This window comes from Bos taurus, chromosome 4 (assembly GCF_002263795.3).
Source record: "Bos taurus isolate L1 Dominette 01449 registration number 42190680 breed Hereford chromosome 4, ARS-UCD2.0, whole genome shotgun sequence".
In the NCBI taxonomy this organism is placed as follows: domain Eukaryota; kingdom Metazoa; phylum Chordata; class Mammalia; order Artiodactyla; family Bovidae; genus Bos; species Bos taurus.
In genome coordinates, this window is record NC_037331.1 from 9,902,824 (window position 1) to 9,920,246 (window position 17,423).

The 17,423-nt window shown below is 37.2% G+C and overlaps 1 protein-coding gene across 6 annotated transcripts in view; it reads right to left on the bottom strand.

Moving 5' to 3' along the window:
• The window catches only part of FAM133B (family with sequence similarity 133 member B), a 28,944-nt gene that overhangs the window by 5,681 nt on the left and 5,840 nt on the right, over positions 1–17,423 (bottom strand). For 2 of the 6 annotated variants that reach the window (XM_002686653.7, XM_059886032.1), the window contains exons 2-9: positions 12,313–12,410; positions 10,282–10,360; positions 9,343–9,417; positions 9,174–9,206; positions 8,707–8,769; positions 8,153–8,245; positions 7,036–7,086; positions 3,297–3,389 (exon numbers count right to left, since the gene is read on the bottom strand). In XM_002686653.7, the coding sequence (XP_002686699.4) occupies positions 3,297–3,389; positions 7,036–7,086; positions 8,153–8,245; positions 8,707–8,769; positions 9,174–9,206; positions 9,343–9,417; positions 10,282–10,360; positions 12,313–12,410 (585 nt within the window). The remainder of the gene's footprint in view (positions 1–3,296; positions 3,390–7,035; positions 7,087–8,152; positions 8,246–8,706; positions 8,770–9,173; positions 9,207–9,342; positions 9,418–10,281; positions 10,361–12,312; positions 12,411–17,423) is intronic. The other 4 variants (XM_059886033.1, XM_059886034.1, XM_015468210.3 and 1 more) reach the window with 3 other exon arrangements.

Sequence of the window (17,423 nt, forward strand, 5' to 3'; positions counted from 1 at the left end):
ATATGCCAACAAATTTGGAAAACTCAGCAGCGGCTTTGGGACTGGAAAAGGTCAGTTTTCATTCCAATCCCAAAGAGGGCAATGCCAAAGAATGCTCAAACTACCGCAAAATTGTGCTTATTTCACATGCTAGTAGGGTTATGCTCAAAATCCTTCAAGCTAGGCTTCAGTAGTATGTGAACAGAGAACTTCCAGATAGACAAGCTGGATTTAGAAAAGGCAGAGGAACCACATATCAAATTGCCAACATCCACCGGAACACAGAAAAAGAAAGGGAATTCCAGAAAAAAATCTGCTTCTGCTTCATTGACTACACTAAAGCCTTTGACTGTGCAGATCACAGCAAACTGTGCAAAATTCTAAGAGACAGCAATACCAGACCTGGTATTGCTGAGAAACCTGTATGCAGGTCAAGAAGCAACGGTTAGAACCGAACATCGAACTGGTTCAAAATTGGGAAAGGAGTACGTTAAGAGTGTATGTACACTGTCACCCTATTTATTTAACTTATATGCAGAGTACATCATGCTTGAAATGCCAGGCTGGATGAATCACAAGCTGAAATCAATATTGCTGAGAGAAGTATCAATAACCTCATGTGCAGGTAACACCACCCTAATGGCAAAAAGCAAAGAGGAACTAAAGAGCCTCTTGATGACAGTGAAAGAAGAGAGTGAAAAAGCTGGCTTAAAACTCACCATTCAAAGAACTAAAGCCATGGCCTCCAGTCTCATTACTTCATGGCAAATACATGGGGAAAAATGGTGACTGCAACCACAAGATTAAAAGATGCTTGCCCCTCGGAAGGAAAGCAACGACACACCTAGACAGCGTGTTAAAAAGCAGAGACATTACTTTGCCAACAAGGTCCATATAGTCAAAGCTATGGTTTTTCCAGTAGTCATATATATGGATGTGAGTTGGACCATAATGAAGGCTGAGCGCCTAAGAATTGATGCTTTCAAACTGTGGTGCTGGAGAAGACTTTTGAGAGTTCCTTGGACAGCAAGAAGATCAAACTAGTCAATTCACAAGGAAATCAACCCTGAGTATTCATTGAAGGACTGATGCTGAAGCTGAATTTGGCCACCTGATGTGAAGAGCCGACTCATTGGAAAATATCCTGATGCTCGGGAAGATTGAGGGCAGGAGCAAAGGGGATGACAGAGGATGAAATGGTTGGATGTCATCATTGACTCAATGGACAAGAGCATGAGCAAACTTCAGGAGATAGTGAAGGAAGATTGGTGTGCTGCAGTCCATGGGGTCGCAGAGTGGGACATGACTGAGTGACTGAACAAGTTTATTAAAATATGAACACAAGTATTTTGTACTGGGTTTTAACATACAGTTGGCCCTCCATATTCACGGGTCCAGCACCCATGGATTCAATCAACCACAGATCAAAAATATTTGGGAAGGGGATTCCCTGGTGGCTCAGTGGTAAAGAATCCACCTGCAATACCAGAGATGAGGGTTCAATCCCTGCATCGGGGAAGATCCCACACGCCGCGGATCAACTGTGCCCATGTGTCACATCTCCTGAGCCTATGCTCTAGGGCCCGGGAGCCCCAACTACTGAGCCCACGTGCCACAACTACTGAAGCCCTCACACCCTAGGGCCCGTGCTCCACAGGAGAAGCTGCTGCAGTGAGAAGCTTGCATGTAGCAACTAGAGAATATCCTCTGCTCACTGCAAGGAGAGAAAAGCCCACCCAGCAACAAAGATTCAGCACAGCCAGAAGTAAACAATTTTTTTTTTTGGGGGGGGGGGGAAAATGGCAGAAAGTTTCAAAAAGCAAAACTTGAATTGGCCACATGCCAGCAACTATTTATACAGCATTTACATTGTATTAGGTAATTATATGTCGGAGAAGGCAATGGCACCCCACTCCAGTACTCTTGCCTGGAAAATCCCATGGACGGAGGGGCCTGGTGGGCTGCAGACCATGGGGTCGCCAAGAGTCAGACACGACTGAACAACTTCACTTTCCCTTTTCACTTTCATGCACTGGAGAAGGAAATGGCAACCCACTCCAGTGTTCTTGCCTGGAGAATTCCAGGGACGGGGGAGCCTGGTGGGCTGCCCTCTATGGGGTCGCAGAGAGTCGGACACGAATGAAGTGACTTAGCAGCAGCAGCAGGTATTATATGTACTCTACAGATAACTTAAAAGTATATGGGAGGATGTGCATAGGTTATACACAAGTATTTACTATGCCATTTTATGTAAGAGACAACACCTGTGGATTTTTATATCCACTGGGGTCCTGGAACCAACTCCCTGCAGACAGGGAAGAATGACAGGATAGTAAATGTCCCACAAGAGCGATATCATGTAAATGGAGGGAAGACTGTATTTTGTTTCATTCGGAGGTTTACTGGGAATTATCTACCATTTTCGAAAATGTCACCGACGACAATGCTATTGTATGGCTTTTTAAGGGCGTAGGTCAATTTGCCTGCTATAGCCTGAATTTTGCTGCAGCTCAATATTTTAAGTCTTCTAGTGTTATTATGCTCAAATACTTATATACCGAAATAAAATTTTATAAAATTATATATTATTTTTTCTATTCATTTTTATTTCTTTAAGGGATACTATCAATAATATAAAAATGTATACAGGTAAGCTATACTACCTACAAATTTCATTAAACGAACAGTGTGAAATATTGCTACATAAATTGCTATAAAATTGCTACAGGTTTTATTTTTCAAATGAGGAATGCAAGTCTAAGCAGAGGACTACATCAAAGATGATAACTTAGAAACCTAAAATGAACCAAGAAAGGACTCTAACTCCAATAGAGTACAAAATCTAAGATATGGATATTATAGCTGAAAAGGATGGTCTAGATTACCTAATCGTAGTCCCTCATTTTATGGATAGGAAAACTGAGGTCCTGTCAACATTTCTGCTTTACCTTATAATCTTTCTGCTTCCTAAAGAGCAGCTCAAAACCAAAACAAGGGAATGCTGGGTTTTAATGTGCTACATACTATACAGTATTTTTCATGTCATCAAAATGGTAGTAAAATTTAAAGAAAATATTAGTAGAGTAAAAATAAAAGTTCTCAGATTGGAAAGGTATGTGGGAATATAATTATCAAAATAAAAATTGTATTTCTATCTTCTGTAAAAATACAGAATTTCTTCTTAAATGGCATTTCTTTAACATGTTAGAAAAGTGAGTCAAATACTTATGAAAAATTATTTTTTAATAATTCACATTTATTAAGTCAAATAACTAGATATTTTAAGGTAAAGAAAATGGATTTAATTATATACTTACCTCCTCAGTATACTCTGTTTCTGACTCTGACTCAGATGATAATGGTTTATCTTCTGGATACATCTTTCTTTTTTTGCTGAGCCCTTTAATGTCCTATGAAAAATAAATGCATGTATGCTGACTCAGATGTAATAGTATGCCGCAAGAATTTTACGTTTCGAAGTTCTACTTAAAAATTTTTCCTATTATCACAAAAACTACCCATTTTCATTTTAGAACTGTCTAAAATTGGTGACAATTATCAGGAATCAGTTTCCAATTTCAATAAAAGTTACTTTTATTAAGTAACTTGAAAAGAAATAACTATACATCGACTTAGATGTAATATCCTCTTTATTTTCTCTAATTAAACATGATAGAATCTTAAAGAGTTAATGAAAACATAGTATAAGATTTGGGTCCTCTGCATTCTAACTCTTTTGTTTCAATCCAGGGTTGGATCAGACAGGCCTAGTGCTATAGAAAAGAATCTAAAAAGATCACTGCATTTTAATGCATTTAAAGTGTTAAATTCACATTAAAAAACAAAACAAAACAAAAAACCCAAACTTAATCCCTAAGCATTTCATGATGAGAAAATGTATAACTCGGGGGAAGAAAAGGAGAATAAGACTGGGAGAAGGGAGAAGTACTCTGAAAACATCTGAAGCAAAACGACAAAACATGAAGATGTATTCAAGCTGCATTCTGGATATGCCAGTTGTCATTTTATATTTTCTATATACTTTGTATGTATGAAGTAGTTCATAACAAAAACAAAACCACATTAAGGAAAAAATGCTTACCACCTAATCTTACACAGAAAAAAATGACCATTTTTTCTATAGCATGAACCCAATTTTGAAGATGTAAACAAGAAAATAAACTAAAAGTGATGATACACGTTAGATTACATGTGATTTGTTTCTGTAAACAGCTTTATTATTTTGGTAGAAATAATTCATTATAAGAAAATGCACCCAAATCCCACAACAGGGATTTTGGAAAACATCTATGTGTGTATGTATGCCTGTACATAAATACCTGTTTATGTAACCCACTCTTCTCACCCAACAGTATCTTTCCATGCCAAATACACCATCATTTGTGGCCACTTTTGATATACATTGAAAATACGTATCACTTAGAGCATATCCCACAACCTACTTAACCCATCTCCTTCTGGAGGGCAGTCATATAGGTTTTTGCTATTAAAGTTGAAACAGAGTAAAGGGTATGTGAGGGCAAAATCTTTATCTAACAATAAAGACTAAATCAAAAACCAAAGTAGCCTTCATCCAAATGATTGTCTCCCTTTCCCACAATCCTCAAAATTGTGAAAGAAGAATGGAAATACAAATTGTGGTGCATTAAAATAATGGAATATTAGAAGCAGAAGAAACAAACTTGAGAGTATCAAGAAGGATAAATGTCAACAGCAATGTTGTGTGAAAAAAAGGAAGTTTCAGAAGAAAACACAATGATACCATTTTGAAAATATGTGTGAACACACACTTATATAAAGGTGGATGGGAAGGATACACAGTAATTTCAAAAACAGCTGCCTATAGTGAAGGAGAATGTGACAGAGACTTCTGCCAATAAAACAAGACATGACAAAATTTAAACCATTTGTTAATTCTGCTGGGTACGTATATGTTATTTATTATATGTGTATGTACTGCTCTTTATTTTGCATATTTTGAAGTACTTCAAAATCATACTGCAGATGTTTTATTAGTTATTTCATGTTTGTAAACTGCCAGTTTTCAGTTTTACATTTTTTTTAAACACAGGAAAATAACCGCTTATTATTTTGTAATGGTTTTGAAAATCAGGAATTTCTGTTGAAATTATATCACACCCTATTGGAACTATGAAAATAATCACAGTTTCCTTCCTTTGAGCAGTTAATATGGCTGCTGCTGCTAAGTCACTTCAGTCGTGTCCAACTCTGTGCAACCCCACAGACAGCAGCCCACCAGGCTTCCCCGTCCCTGGGATTCTCCAGGCAAGAACACTGGAGTGGGTTGCCATTTCCTTCTCCAATGCATGAAAGCGAAAAGTGAAAGAGAAGTCGCTCAGTCGTGAACGACTCTTAGCGACCCCATGGACTGCAGCCTACCAGGTCCTCCGTCCATGGGATTCTCCAGGCAAGAGTACTCGAGTGGGGTGCCAATGCCTTCTCCAGTTAATATGGTGAGTTATATTAATAAATTTTAAATGCTTGAATCCTTGGAATTAACGAAACCAACTTTGTCAATATGGTTTCTTTTTTAGTGTATTTATTTGCAAACTGGGAAAAAAAAAAAAGAAAGAAAGAAACCTCTTCTCCATATATACCCAAAAGAAAACATTATAGACTAAGGGAAAGAAGCCAGTCACAAAAGGTCATATACAGTATAACTGCTTTTATATGATATAGCCAGAACACATAAATTCATAGAGACATAAGCAGACTGGAGGCTAACACAGGATGAGGAGAAAGAAATTGAGTACTTAATGAGTATGGGTATTTTTAATGTAATTATGAAAAAGTCTTGAAACTAAAGAGCAGATCAATGCCCAGCATTGTACATAAACAAAGTATCACCAAATTATAATTTAAAGATGGTTCATAGCATATTACGTGAATTTCATCTCAATTTTTGTTGTTGTTCAGTCACTAAGTTGTGTCTGACTCTTTGCAACCCCATGAACTGCAGCACACCAGGCCTCCCTGTCCCTCGCCATCTCCCAGAATTTGCCCAACTTCATGTCCATTGGAATGATATAAAAAGACTGAATAAAACTTGGTGACACTGGTATTTAGTTTTCTTTTATTAGTAATGCTTTCTTTAGGCTTTTATTTTTAATAATCAGAAAGACTGCATATGTGCTCAGTTGCTAAGTTGTGTTCGACTCTTTGTGACACCATGGACTGTAGCCTGCCAGCCTCCTCTGTCTATGGGATTTCCCAGGTAAGAACACCGGAGTGGGTTGCCATTTCCTCTCCAGGGAATCAAAAAGACTAGAAATTATAAATTAGAAACTTAGGCATAAATTTAGCATTAAGCATAGATAAGCTATAAATGAAGACAAAACATCTACTTACAGTAGAAAAAACATTTTTAAAATTATCTATGGTATACTCAATTTGAAAGAGAAATCCATGTTCTTTCATTAAAAGGACCTTTTTTAAAATGAAGTGAGGAAACAAATGGAATGTTTAAAACTTCATTATTTCAATTTTGAGATAATACATTACATCTACACAAATTCTCTGCAGGAATACTCTTCTGATCTTTTCCTTTCAATAATGAACCCAATAAGCAAAAGAAATCTCTTAAGTTAAAAAGGGAATGCTTTATTGTTGATTGCTTGAAACAATTCTTAAAGGAAATGAAGAATCTTAAATTAAAACAATGTAGGGATTTCCCTGGTGGCTCAGTGGGAAGAATACACCTGTCAGTGCGAGGGACATGGGTTCAATCCCTGGTCCGGGAACATTCCACATGCCACAGAGCAACTAAGCCCATGTACTATAATTACTGATCCTGTGCACCACAACTCCTGAAGCCCGCATGCCTGAGAGCCTATAACAAGTGAAGCAACGGCAATGAGAAGTCCATGCAGTGCAACAAAGAGTAGCTTCCACTCGCTGCAACTAGAGAAAATCCACACAAAGCAATGAAGACCCAGCGCAGTTAAAAATGAATAAATAATATTAAATATATATATATATATAAATATAAAAAAGGCAACATAAAATATACATTACCTTTTCTTTCTCAGTTGCATCTTTTGACTTCTTTTTCTTTTTTAAACTATCCTAAACAAACATATATGTATATTAATTTTACATGTGAAAGATAGAGCACTATACCATAATGAACAAAAATATCAAAAAGGTGATTATGATTGAAAGAAATTTACTTCCAGGCAAGAATTTCTACTTTTGAAACCCTCTGAGCTAGCTATTAACCTCTCTGAGCCTTCATTATCCATCAAATGGGATAAACAAGTATCTACTTCATAGAGTTGCGAGAGGACTGAGTTAAAAGTCAAGTGCTTAGAACTAGGCCTAATACATAGCAGGCATCCAATAAACGTTAGCTATCAGTATCATTAAACTGGCTCTTCTGCTTTAAGAACAAAACTACCATCTACTGAGTACTTTCTAGACGCCACGAATTTTATCAGAAGAAATCTCAGTAGGTCAAGTAGATATCCGCTATAAAGCCATTTAGTGGTTTTGTTCTCCTTGACCCCCAGGACAGTGCTTGTCAAACTGTAAAACGCCACGTCAGAATCACAGAGACTATTTGTTAAAAATGTAGACTTCTGATCCTAATCAGCCTCACTAAATCAGACTGTGGAGATGGGGCCCAGAAATCTACATTTTTACTACAACCTGCATGTATTTCTTATGACCACTAATGTTTGAGAGTTAACTGTACCTGATAATTCTGGATAGTACAGAACAGATGAGGTATAGTACCATAAAAAGGACACTGGATCAGATATCAAGACAGATTCAACTTCCAATTCTAATACTATTTGTATGAATTGAAGCAAGATGCTTTTTATCTGCACTATAAATGGTTTATGAAGATGGGAAAAACAATGTCAGCCATGTTTATCATAAAGTTACCATGAAAATTTTGAGACACGGAGACTTGTATGTCAGAGCATTTAGAGAACAATTAAATGCCCTATGGACAACATTAAGTGCATCAATTAAGTGGCACAGAGCATCGAAGTACAAAAAACAGTATCATTTCAACACTGAGAACTATTTAAGATAGTTCTATTTAAGAGAGAACTATTTAAGAACTAAAAGAAAAATCTAATTAAATGTCTGCTATACAAAACATTGCTCATTTAAACAGTTTTACCTTATTGTCTGATTCAGTTTCTGACATGGAACTTTCAGAAGATTTATGTGAACGACTCTTCTTTTTCTTTTTCCTTTTTCCTTGTCTCTTATCCTACATGAAACATAAATAATTTGCTTTGTTTTGTTGCATATATTCATTGCATTTAATTGACATCAAAACTTTATCAATGAACAAAACTTAATGAAAATATCAGCTTGTAAATGTTTTATTTAAAAATATTTAAAATATACATCACTTTTTTAAAAATTAAAAAACGTTAAGTGATTTGAGTCACATGTAATTCTTAGCTAAAATGGACTTTCTGATTTTTAAATCCATTTCTTCTACTAACATTCTTAAATGAACAAGACAAATTTAGGAATCTAAAAAATACATTTACCAATATTTAAGTATCTAGTTATTTATTCATGTCAGTGCTCTCAGAGATAATCAATCAAAACTTGAAGTAAACATTTCCAACAGATTCTTCATAATAGGTTTCCCCTTGTTATGAAAGATATCAGAGATGCTATTTCATGTATTTCATATTTCATCACGACAGCAAACATTACCTCATCTTCAGAATCTGAAGAACTGCTGGAAGAATCAGAGCTTGATGAAGAAGAAGATGAATACTTGACCAAGCACAAAACAATTAAAGCTTGTGAGATGCAGGAACTTTTCTTTTACTAAGTCTCTCAAATACTTAATGAGATCAATCTAGTTTCTGAGAAACGGATGCCATATGACTTAAATATTAAATGTCAAATTTCACCCCCTGCCCCCCATCCCCCCACAAAGTAACAAAAGATGTGGTCAATTTTCCCTCTTTAATTGTGGTGAAGGAGTCACGAAGTTATAAGCAGGTCAGCATCTTCCTTTTATTATCATTAACAGAACAAACCCACCCATAACTACCAAAGGACCTCCAGACTCTGACTTAGCTCGAGTTAGCATACAGGTTGTACCAATTACTCCTACTTTTTGTTCTGTAGGCTCTTGATTATAACATTTAGAAAAATGGAAAACTTTTGCTCACCCTACCAGATTTCTTCTTTTCTTTTTTCTTTCTCTAAAAGCAAACAAATACAAGTACAAATCTAAATAAGGTAGTGTTTTCCAATGGACCTACTAACAGCAGTACACAGCAGTATTATGTAAACCCAACTCTGAGACTAAGAGTAGCAATAAAATAAAAATGGCACTACCTGTCTTTTTTTGGATGAGCTCTCACTTCCACTTAACAATTTCTCCCTGTGTTTTTCTAGTTCTTTCTTCCAGTTCTGCAGAAAAATTGTAAACACATCAGAAGTCGTCTCTCCCCTCCTAATATATCTAAATGTTGTTGTCCTTTGTTGTTCAGTCGCTAAGTTGTGACCGACTCTTTGTGACCCCATGAACTGCAGCACGCCAGGCTTCCCTGTCCTTTGTTATCTCCCTGAGTTTGCTCAAACTCACGTCCATTGAATCAGTGATGCCATCCAACCATCTCATCCTGTTGCCCCCTTCTCCTTTTATACCGAAATGTACAGACAACTACTTCCTTCCTTCCATCCTCTACTATCTGGCTTCCATCTCAGCCTCTAATTACAGTCAAAAGATGCTGCAGGTTTAAGAATCCTCTTCCCTGTCACCAAAGGAGCCTCTACCGAGCTCTTTTCCAAGAGGATATTATGAAGTGGAAATTCCACACTGTATACTGAAAGGAGGAGTAGGTTGTTATTACTGAAACTGAGAAGTTTTTTCTTTTTAAGAAAGGTGGTTAAATTCTCTTTCCAGACAATAAAAGTTCAATTAATCTATACTGTGGCTGAAATACTACATGTAGATTTGTAATCAAAACAAGCAAACATCATTGTGGAAATCTCAGGGTAAGATGGGGGCCTGGGGACTAGGGGAGAGAAGGGAAGAACCTAACATTTAGAAGACTTAAGATGATTTAAATTACAGTAAGATGTTTTTTCTCTTTTTTAAAGACATCAAATATTTAAATACAAACCATATTCAATGTAACAAAAACATTTCTAAAATACAGAGCCCCCTTAAAGAGCTAGGCCCAAACTCTTGGCTTATTAAAAATTATCTCATTTTTTATTAAAAAAAAAAAAAAAGATTAGTCTCTTTTTCTAAAGGCACAATTTACAAACCTCATTCATTTTTTCTTCAAATTCAGCCAATGCCTTGGAGCCTTTCTTTTTCTTTTCTAGTTGTTCTTTCAGTTCTTCCCTTAAAAAATAGAGTGTACAATAAATTTTCAAGCAATTCAAATTAGAGATGGATGCTGACAAACAACAAAAATTTCATAATTTTTAAATATCCTAATAAGCCTCCATTCCAGCTCCAGTGTTGCTACATTTAAAATTTCTTTGCTCATGTCCTTGTATATTAATTATCATAATAAATCCTATTAGATAACATAATCATTCCTCACCAGAACATGGGTTTATAAGAACTAATATTTTATATAAATTTATATTTATTTAAATTTATATATCTATAAGTTTATATAAACAGGTTCAACCCCTGGGTTGGGAAGATGCCCTGGAGGAAATGGTAAGCCACTGCAGTATTCCTGCATGGAGACTCCCATGGACAGAGGAGCCTGGTGGGCTACAGTCCACGGGGTCACAGGGAGTTGGAAATGACTCAGCAAGTGAGCGCACATGCTCACAACAGGTACTGTTTTAAATACATCTTCCTTTCATCCTCACAACAATCCCGTGAGAAAAGGTAGCTTTATTACTCCCATTATATGGGAGAGAAAGAGGCTGCAGCTTAGGGAAGGTCACAAAGCTGGCAGTTGCAGTGTTAGGGTGAGTTAAGGCCTGTATGACTGAACTACTATAGTCTACTACTAAGTCACCCACTTTATAATGTACCTGCTTACAAGAAAGAGTGGCCCTGGCTGGTATCTGGGAACTTAGATCTTGGCACCGTGCCCTGATAAGAGTGCTCACTATGCCTATCTATACACACACGATAGTTTATATGAACATCTGCATTCCTTCTGGAAGTCTGAAATTTTGGCAGCTGATAGGCAGAGGCTGGTCAATCTCCAATAAAAAAGCTGGACATACTGAATCACACTAGCTGGCCACATCTCACACGTGTTATCGCAACTCATTGCTGGGGGAATTAAAGGCAGCATCCTGTATGACTCCGCAGAAGCAGCGCTAGAAGCTGCCCCAATCTCCCCTGGACTTCTCCCCACGCGCCCTTCTCCTCTGCTGACTGTGCCTGGTATCCTCCCACTATGATAAATCTTGCCCATGAGCACAACTATCTGTGAATCCTTCTAGCAATTACCCAACCTGAGGGTTGTCTTGGCAATGGCTGACCACATATGTAATCCACTAGCTCAGGCACTTCCCCTTTCCCTTCTCAAAAAAAAAAGTACTCATCCCTTCTCCCCAATCTTAAAGATAAAATACACTTTGTTTTGCAATAATTTATTTCCCTGTATGCTGCAACAATAAACAACGGCACTGAGGAAGGGGCAGACACAGCTTACTTCCTATTTAAGGATTCCCTGTGGTGTGTAAGCACAAGTTTCAACTCTAGCTGCCCAGCTCTCGGGGGCCCTTAGAAGGAATAAAAAGCTAACAGCTCTGAATCTTCTCTTATGTCACTTCAGGAGTATGGGTATTTAATAATAAGACATATTGAAAAATAATAATGTTAGAGCTACAACGCTTTATTTAGCAAAGATCAGAGCCACTCAATGATATGCAAAACAACAAACTTTAACACACAACTTAGACAATGGGAAATCCTAACACATTATAAAGCCAGCAGATAAAACCAGAAACAAGGCCTAACATTTTCTTTCTCAACACTTACGGTTACACCTCAAAGGTTAAATTATTCAAACCTACCATTTTAAATAGCTTGGAATACTGCAAGGTTAAGGTCTCTTTTAGGAGCCAGGGATGTTTTTGGTATGCAAGATTCTCTGGCAGTGCTTCAGCTTTAGCTGTACTAGGTGGTGGGTTCCTAAATGCTTGCTTTACATTCATGCATGTGCTTTATACGTTCAAAAGTAAGCACATATTAAATACTACTTCAAACAATGATGCATCCAGTAACTGCTTGGCAATCAGTAGAAGCTGTAAAATGACCTTTAAAACATTTATGAAAACCTTATATATATTTATATAGGTAAATTGTTTCACAAATACCAGGTAGGCCTTGGTCGATTCAAATAATCTTGGATCGTTGGACCTGAAGACTGGATTGGACCCCTTGATCTGGCCATTGCTATTGGGTTCATATAGGCCTTGAGGAAAAAAAAAACAAAAATTAACTCCATTAAAATAATCATTTTCTTACTCATAAAGCAATCTTTACTATAAACGCATACTAGGTCAAACTATGCCAAAGAACTGAGTTCAACCTCCCACACAGTTGCACTCATTTCACACGCTAGCAAAATAATGCTCAAAATCCGTCAAGCAAGGCGTCAACAGTGGACCCGAGAACTTCCAGATGTACAAGCTGGATTTAGAAAAAGCACAGGAATAGGACATCAAATTGCCAACATCTGCTGGATCACAGAAAAAACTAGAGAATTCCAGAAAAACATCTACTTCTGCTTCACTGACTATGCTAAAGGCTTTGACTGTGTAGGTCACAGTCAAAGTGTAGATTCCACAAACTGTGGAAAATTCTTAAAGAGATGGGAATACCAGATGATTTTACCTGCCTCCTGGGAAACCTGTATGCAGGTCAAGAAGCAACGGTTAGAACTGGACATGGAACAATCAACTGGTTCAAAATTGGGAAAGGAGAATGTCAAGGCTGCATACTGTCACCCTGCTTATTTAACTTATATGTAGAGTATATCATGAGAAACGCTGGGCTGGATGAAGCACAGGATGGAATCAAGACTGCTGGGAGAAATATCAGTAACCTCAGATATGCAAATGACACCACCCTTACAGCAGAAAGCAAAGAAGAACTAAAGAGCCTCTTGATGAAGGTGAAAGAGGAGAGAGAAAAAGCTGTCTTAAAACTCAACATTCAGAAAATGAAGATCATGGCATCTGGTCCCATCACTTCATGGCAAATGGATGGAGGAAATATGCAAACATTGGTGACAAATTTCATTTTCTTGGTCTCCAAAATGAATGTGGATGGTGACTGCAGCCATGAAATTAAAAAGATGCTTGTTCCTTTGAAAAACAGCTATGACCAGTCTAGATGGTGTATTGGAAAGCAGACATATCACTTTGCCCACAAAAGTCCATATAGTCAAAGCTGTGGTTTTTCCAGTAGTCACGTATGGATGTGAGAGTTGGACTATAAAGAAGGATGAGGGCCGAAGAATTGATGCTTTTGAACTGTGGTGTTGGAGAAGACTCTTGAGGGTTCCTTAGACTGCAAGGGGATCCAATCAGTCCATCCTAAAGGAAATCAGTCCTGAATATTCATTGGAAGGACTGGTGCTGAAACTGAAGCTCCAATATTTTGGCCACCTGATGTGAAGAACTGACTCATTAGAAAAGACCCTGATTCTGGGAAAGACTGAGGGCAAGAGGAGAAGGGGGCAACTGAGGATGAGATGGCTGGATGACTGACCCAATGGACATGAGTTTAAGCAAGCCAGGGAGATAGTAAAGGACAGGGAAGCCTGGGGTGCTGTAATTCATGGGGTCGCAAAGAGTTGGACACAACTTAGCAACTGCACAACATTAAGCCTCAGAGGTTTGGGAGATAAGTAATACCACTATTTCACATAAAATGTTATCTTCACCAGAAATTTGATGAAAATAATATTGATACCTCTTCTTTTACTCTGAGGTGGCTTTGTAGTACTTTCTCCAAAAGCCCAACAAAGCTCTAAGGGTAATAATACTATCCTCAATGGTAAATGAAGAAACTTGGTTTCAAAGATGGAAGACCTAACACTAAGTTCATTGTTTATTCTACTTTATCTTTTATCTCAGGAAATACTGTGTCATCCTGATAGCAATTTTATACACAGATTAACTATCAAAAATTAAATTATGCAAGGCACCAAAAGAAAAAATAAACAAGAGTTCAGCAAAATTAAAAACATTTGTGCATCAAAGAATACTATCAAAAGACTGAAAAGACAATCCACAGAATGGAAGAAAATATTTGCAAATCATATATCTGACAAGGTTTAATATGCAGAATGAATAAGTCCTACAACTCAACAACAAAAAACCCCAAAACCTCATTCAAAAATGTGCAAAGGACTTTAGACATTTCTTCAAAGAAGACAAACAAATGTCCAGTATGCACATGAAAACATGTTCGCTGTTACTTGTCATTGTTGTCGACTCCCTGAAACCACGCGTGCCAAGCTCCTCTGTCTTCCCTTATCTCCTGGAGTTTTTAGTCATGAGGGAAATGCAAATCAAAACAACGAGACACCATCTCACACCAGTTGAATGGCTACTGTCAAAAACAGAAAATAAAAAGTGTCGTCCAGGATGTGAAGAAATTGGAACCGTTAAGCACTGCAGGTGAGAATAAAAAATGGTGCGGCTGTTTTGGAAAAGTTTGACGATTCCTCAAAAAGTTAAACACAGAATTACCATATGATTTAGGATCCAAGAACTGAAAGGAGGGGCTCAAACAGATACACGTATACCCATGTTCACAGCAGCGCTATTCACAACAGCCAAAAGGTGGGAACAGTCCACACATCCACCCATGGATGAACGGATAAGCGAAATGTACCACGTATTGGGTTGGTCAAAAAGTTTGTGGGGGTTTTTCCATACCATCTTACAGGAAAATCCAGATGAGCATTTTGGCCAATTCAGTACATACAATGGAATATTATTCAGCCTCAGAAAAGAGTGAAATTCTGATACATGCTACAACACAGATGAACCTTGGAAGCATACTAAGTGAAATAAAGCAGACACCAAAGGACAAATATTATATGATTCAACTTACTTGGGGTACCTAGAATAAGTGAACTCAGAGACAAAAAAGGGAGTTTACCAGGGGCTGAGAGTGGTGGAATGGGTACAAAGCTTCTTGTTTGAGATAATGAAAAACTTCTGGAAATGGACAGTGGTGATAGCTGTATAACACCGTCAATGTACCTAATGAACTATACCCTTAAAAATGGTTAAAAAGGTGAACTTTATGTTATATATATTTCTGTACAATAAAAACCCACAAAATTATGATGATATTATGCTCTGTAAACTACACTTACTAGAGCAGAAATACATATTTTTATACACTTTGCCCAAACACATACTGAGACAAAATAAAGCAAAATATTTGTTAATGACAGTGTCTAGCAGACACTGTTTTATTAGAATTCACTTTAGAACAGATACAAAATCTAGTCTTTAATTCAGTCTCAATTTCTTGATCCTATGATTAAGTTTTCCAACTTAATTCAAGTCAACAAACATTTATTAAAAAACTCTTTCACTTTTTATTTTATCACAAATTATGCTTTTAACTATTTAGCTTCTTACAGCACTCATAACAGAAACTGCCAAATCCATGTTGCTGTCCTTTAGTTGCTAAGTCATGTCTGACTCTTTACAACCCCATGGACTGTAGCCCGCCAGGCTCTTCTGTCCATGGGATTTCCCAGGCAAGAACGCTGGAGTGAGCTGCCATTTCCTTCTCCATTTTCTACTCTTTAAATAAAAAGAACTTTGGTTGAAAATGACTATCACAAAGATTTTAAGGCCTGAAACTTAGTACTTAACATTCCACAAAAAAGTGAAAAGGGACTTTCATCTATTGCATTTTACTTAAAATCTTTAAAAATGACAAAATTTCCACCTTCATAACAAATGTAAGTTACATACGTCTAGATTTCTCTGGCAGAGTAAACAATACACAACCATTATAAACAACACATACCGAGAATTATTTCCATTCAACTGGATACTGTCTAATTACTTGAGATGAAAACAGTTAAACCTTTAATATAATTTTCTTACAGCTAGAGTTCCTAAGGTCAGAGACATTTACAGGATGGGGGCTACATGTGGCTGTCAATGCAATGTTGAAGACTGAGGCATAAAAGTCATATTTTTAATATCAAATGTTATGCCCTCAAATGTCATTCAACTGTCTCTACTGAGATTTTTAATCAGTTTATGTGGAAATGACAACCAACAAAGGCCACAACAGAGCAGTTGTTGGCCCAACCAATGACACTGACCATCTTAACAATCAAAAGTGTAATGTACAAACTAAGATCATCACTTTAAACCAGGAGTATAGTATCTATCACCTTCTTACTTCTTAGGTATCATGTCATAATTTTAGCAGTACTTAATGATAAACCATTTTAAGTTTGAAACTGTAAAAACTTTATTTTCAAAGTTATAAATATATACACGGATGTTAAAACTATATCACCAAAAGAGGAAAAACTGAAAATACCCAAAGAGCCATCAACCTGAGATTCATCAAATACACTATATTCCCCAAATGAAATACCAGCTTGGTGCAAATGTAACTGCAGTTTTTCCATTGTTGAAATTCGCCATTTGACATTGGAATACAGTCATAATAAATGTGGTCATGTTATACATAATTTTAATGCACATTTCTCACTTTACGGCTTTTTGCTAATGACTTATTACTTGTTTATTTTATACTTACTTTGGACTATGGAAATGATGTTAGACAAAAAGCAAATTTGAGCGGATTTTCCTGTTAGAGTTTAAAATGGGCCGTAAACGAGTGGAGACAACTCCCAATACCAACAATGCATTTGGCCCAAGAACTGCTATTGAAATGTACAAAGCAGTGGTAGTTCAAGAAGTTTTGCAAAGGAAACAAGAAGAGCCTTGAAGATGAGGAGCACAGTGGCCAGTCATTGGAAGTTTGCAATGACCATCTGAGAGCAATCATCGAAGCTGATCCTCTTACAATTACATGAGAAGTTGCCTAAGAACTCAACAGCAACCATTCTATAGTTGCAACCATTCTATATTTGGCATTTGAAGTGAACTGTAAAGATGAAAAAGCTCGGCAAGTCAGTACTTCATGAGCTGCCCACGAATCAAAACGGCTGGCATTCTGAAGTGTCGCCTTTTGTGCAACAATGAACCATTTCTCAATCAGATTGTGCTGTGCCATGAAAACTGGGTCTTAGTTACAGGCGCTGTAGTCGTGGTGCGCAGGCTCAGTTGCCCCATGGCAGGTGGGATCCTAGTTCCCGGACCAGGGATCAGACCCACATCCCCTGTACTAGAGAGCAGATTCCCAACCACTGGATCACCAGGGAAGTGCCAAGAAAACATTTTTTAATATTATAGCACATTACCTCCAA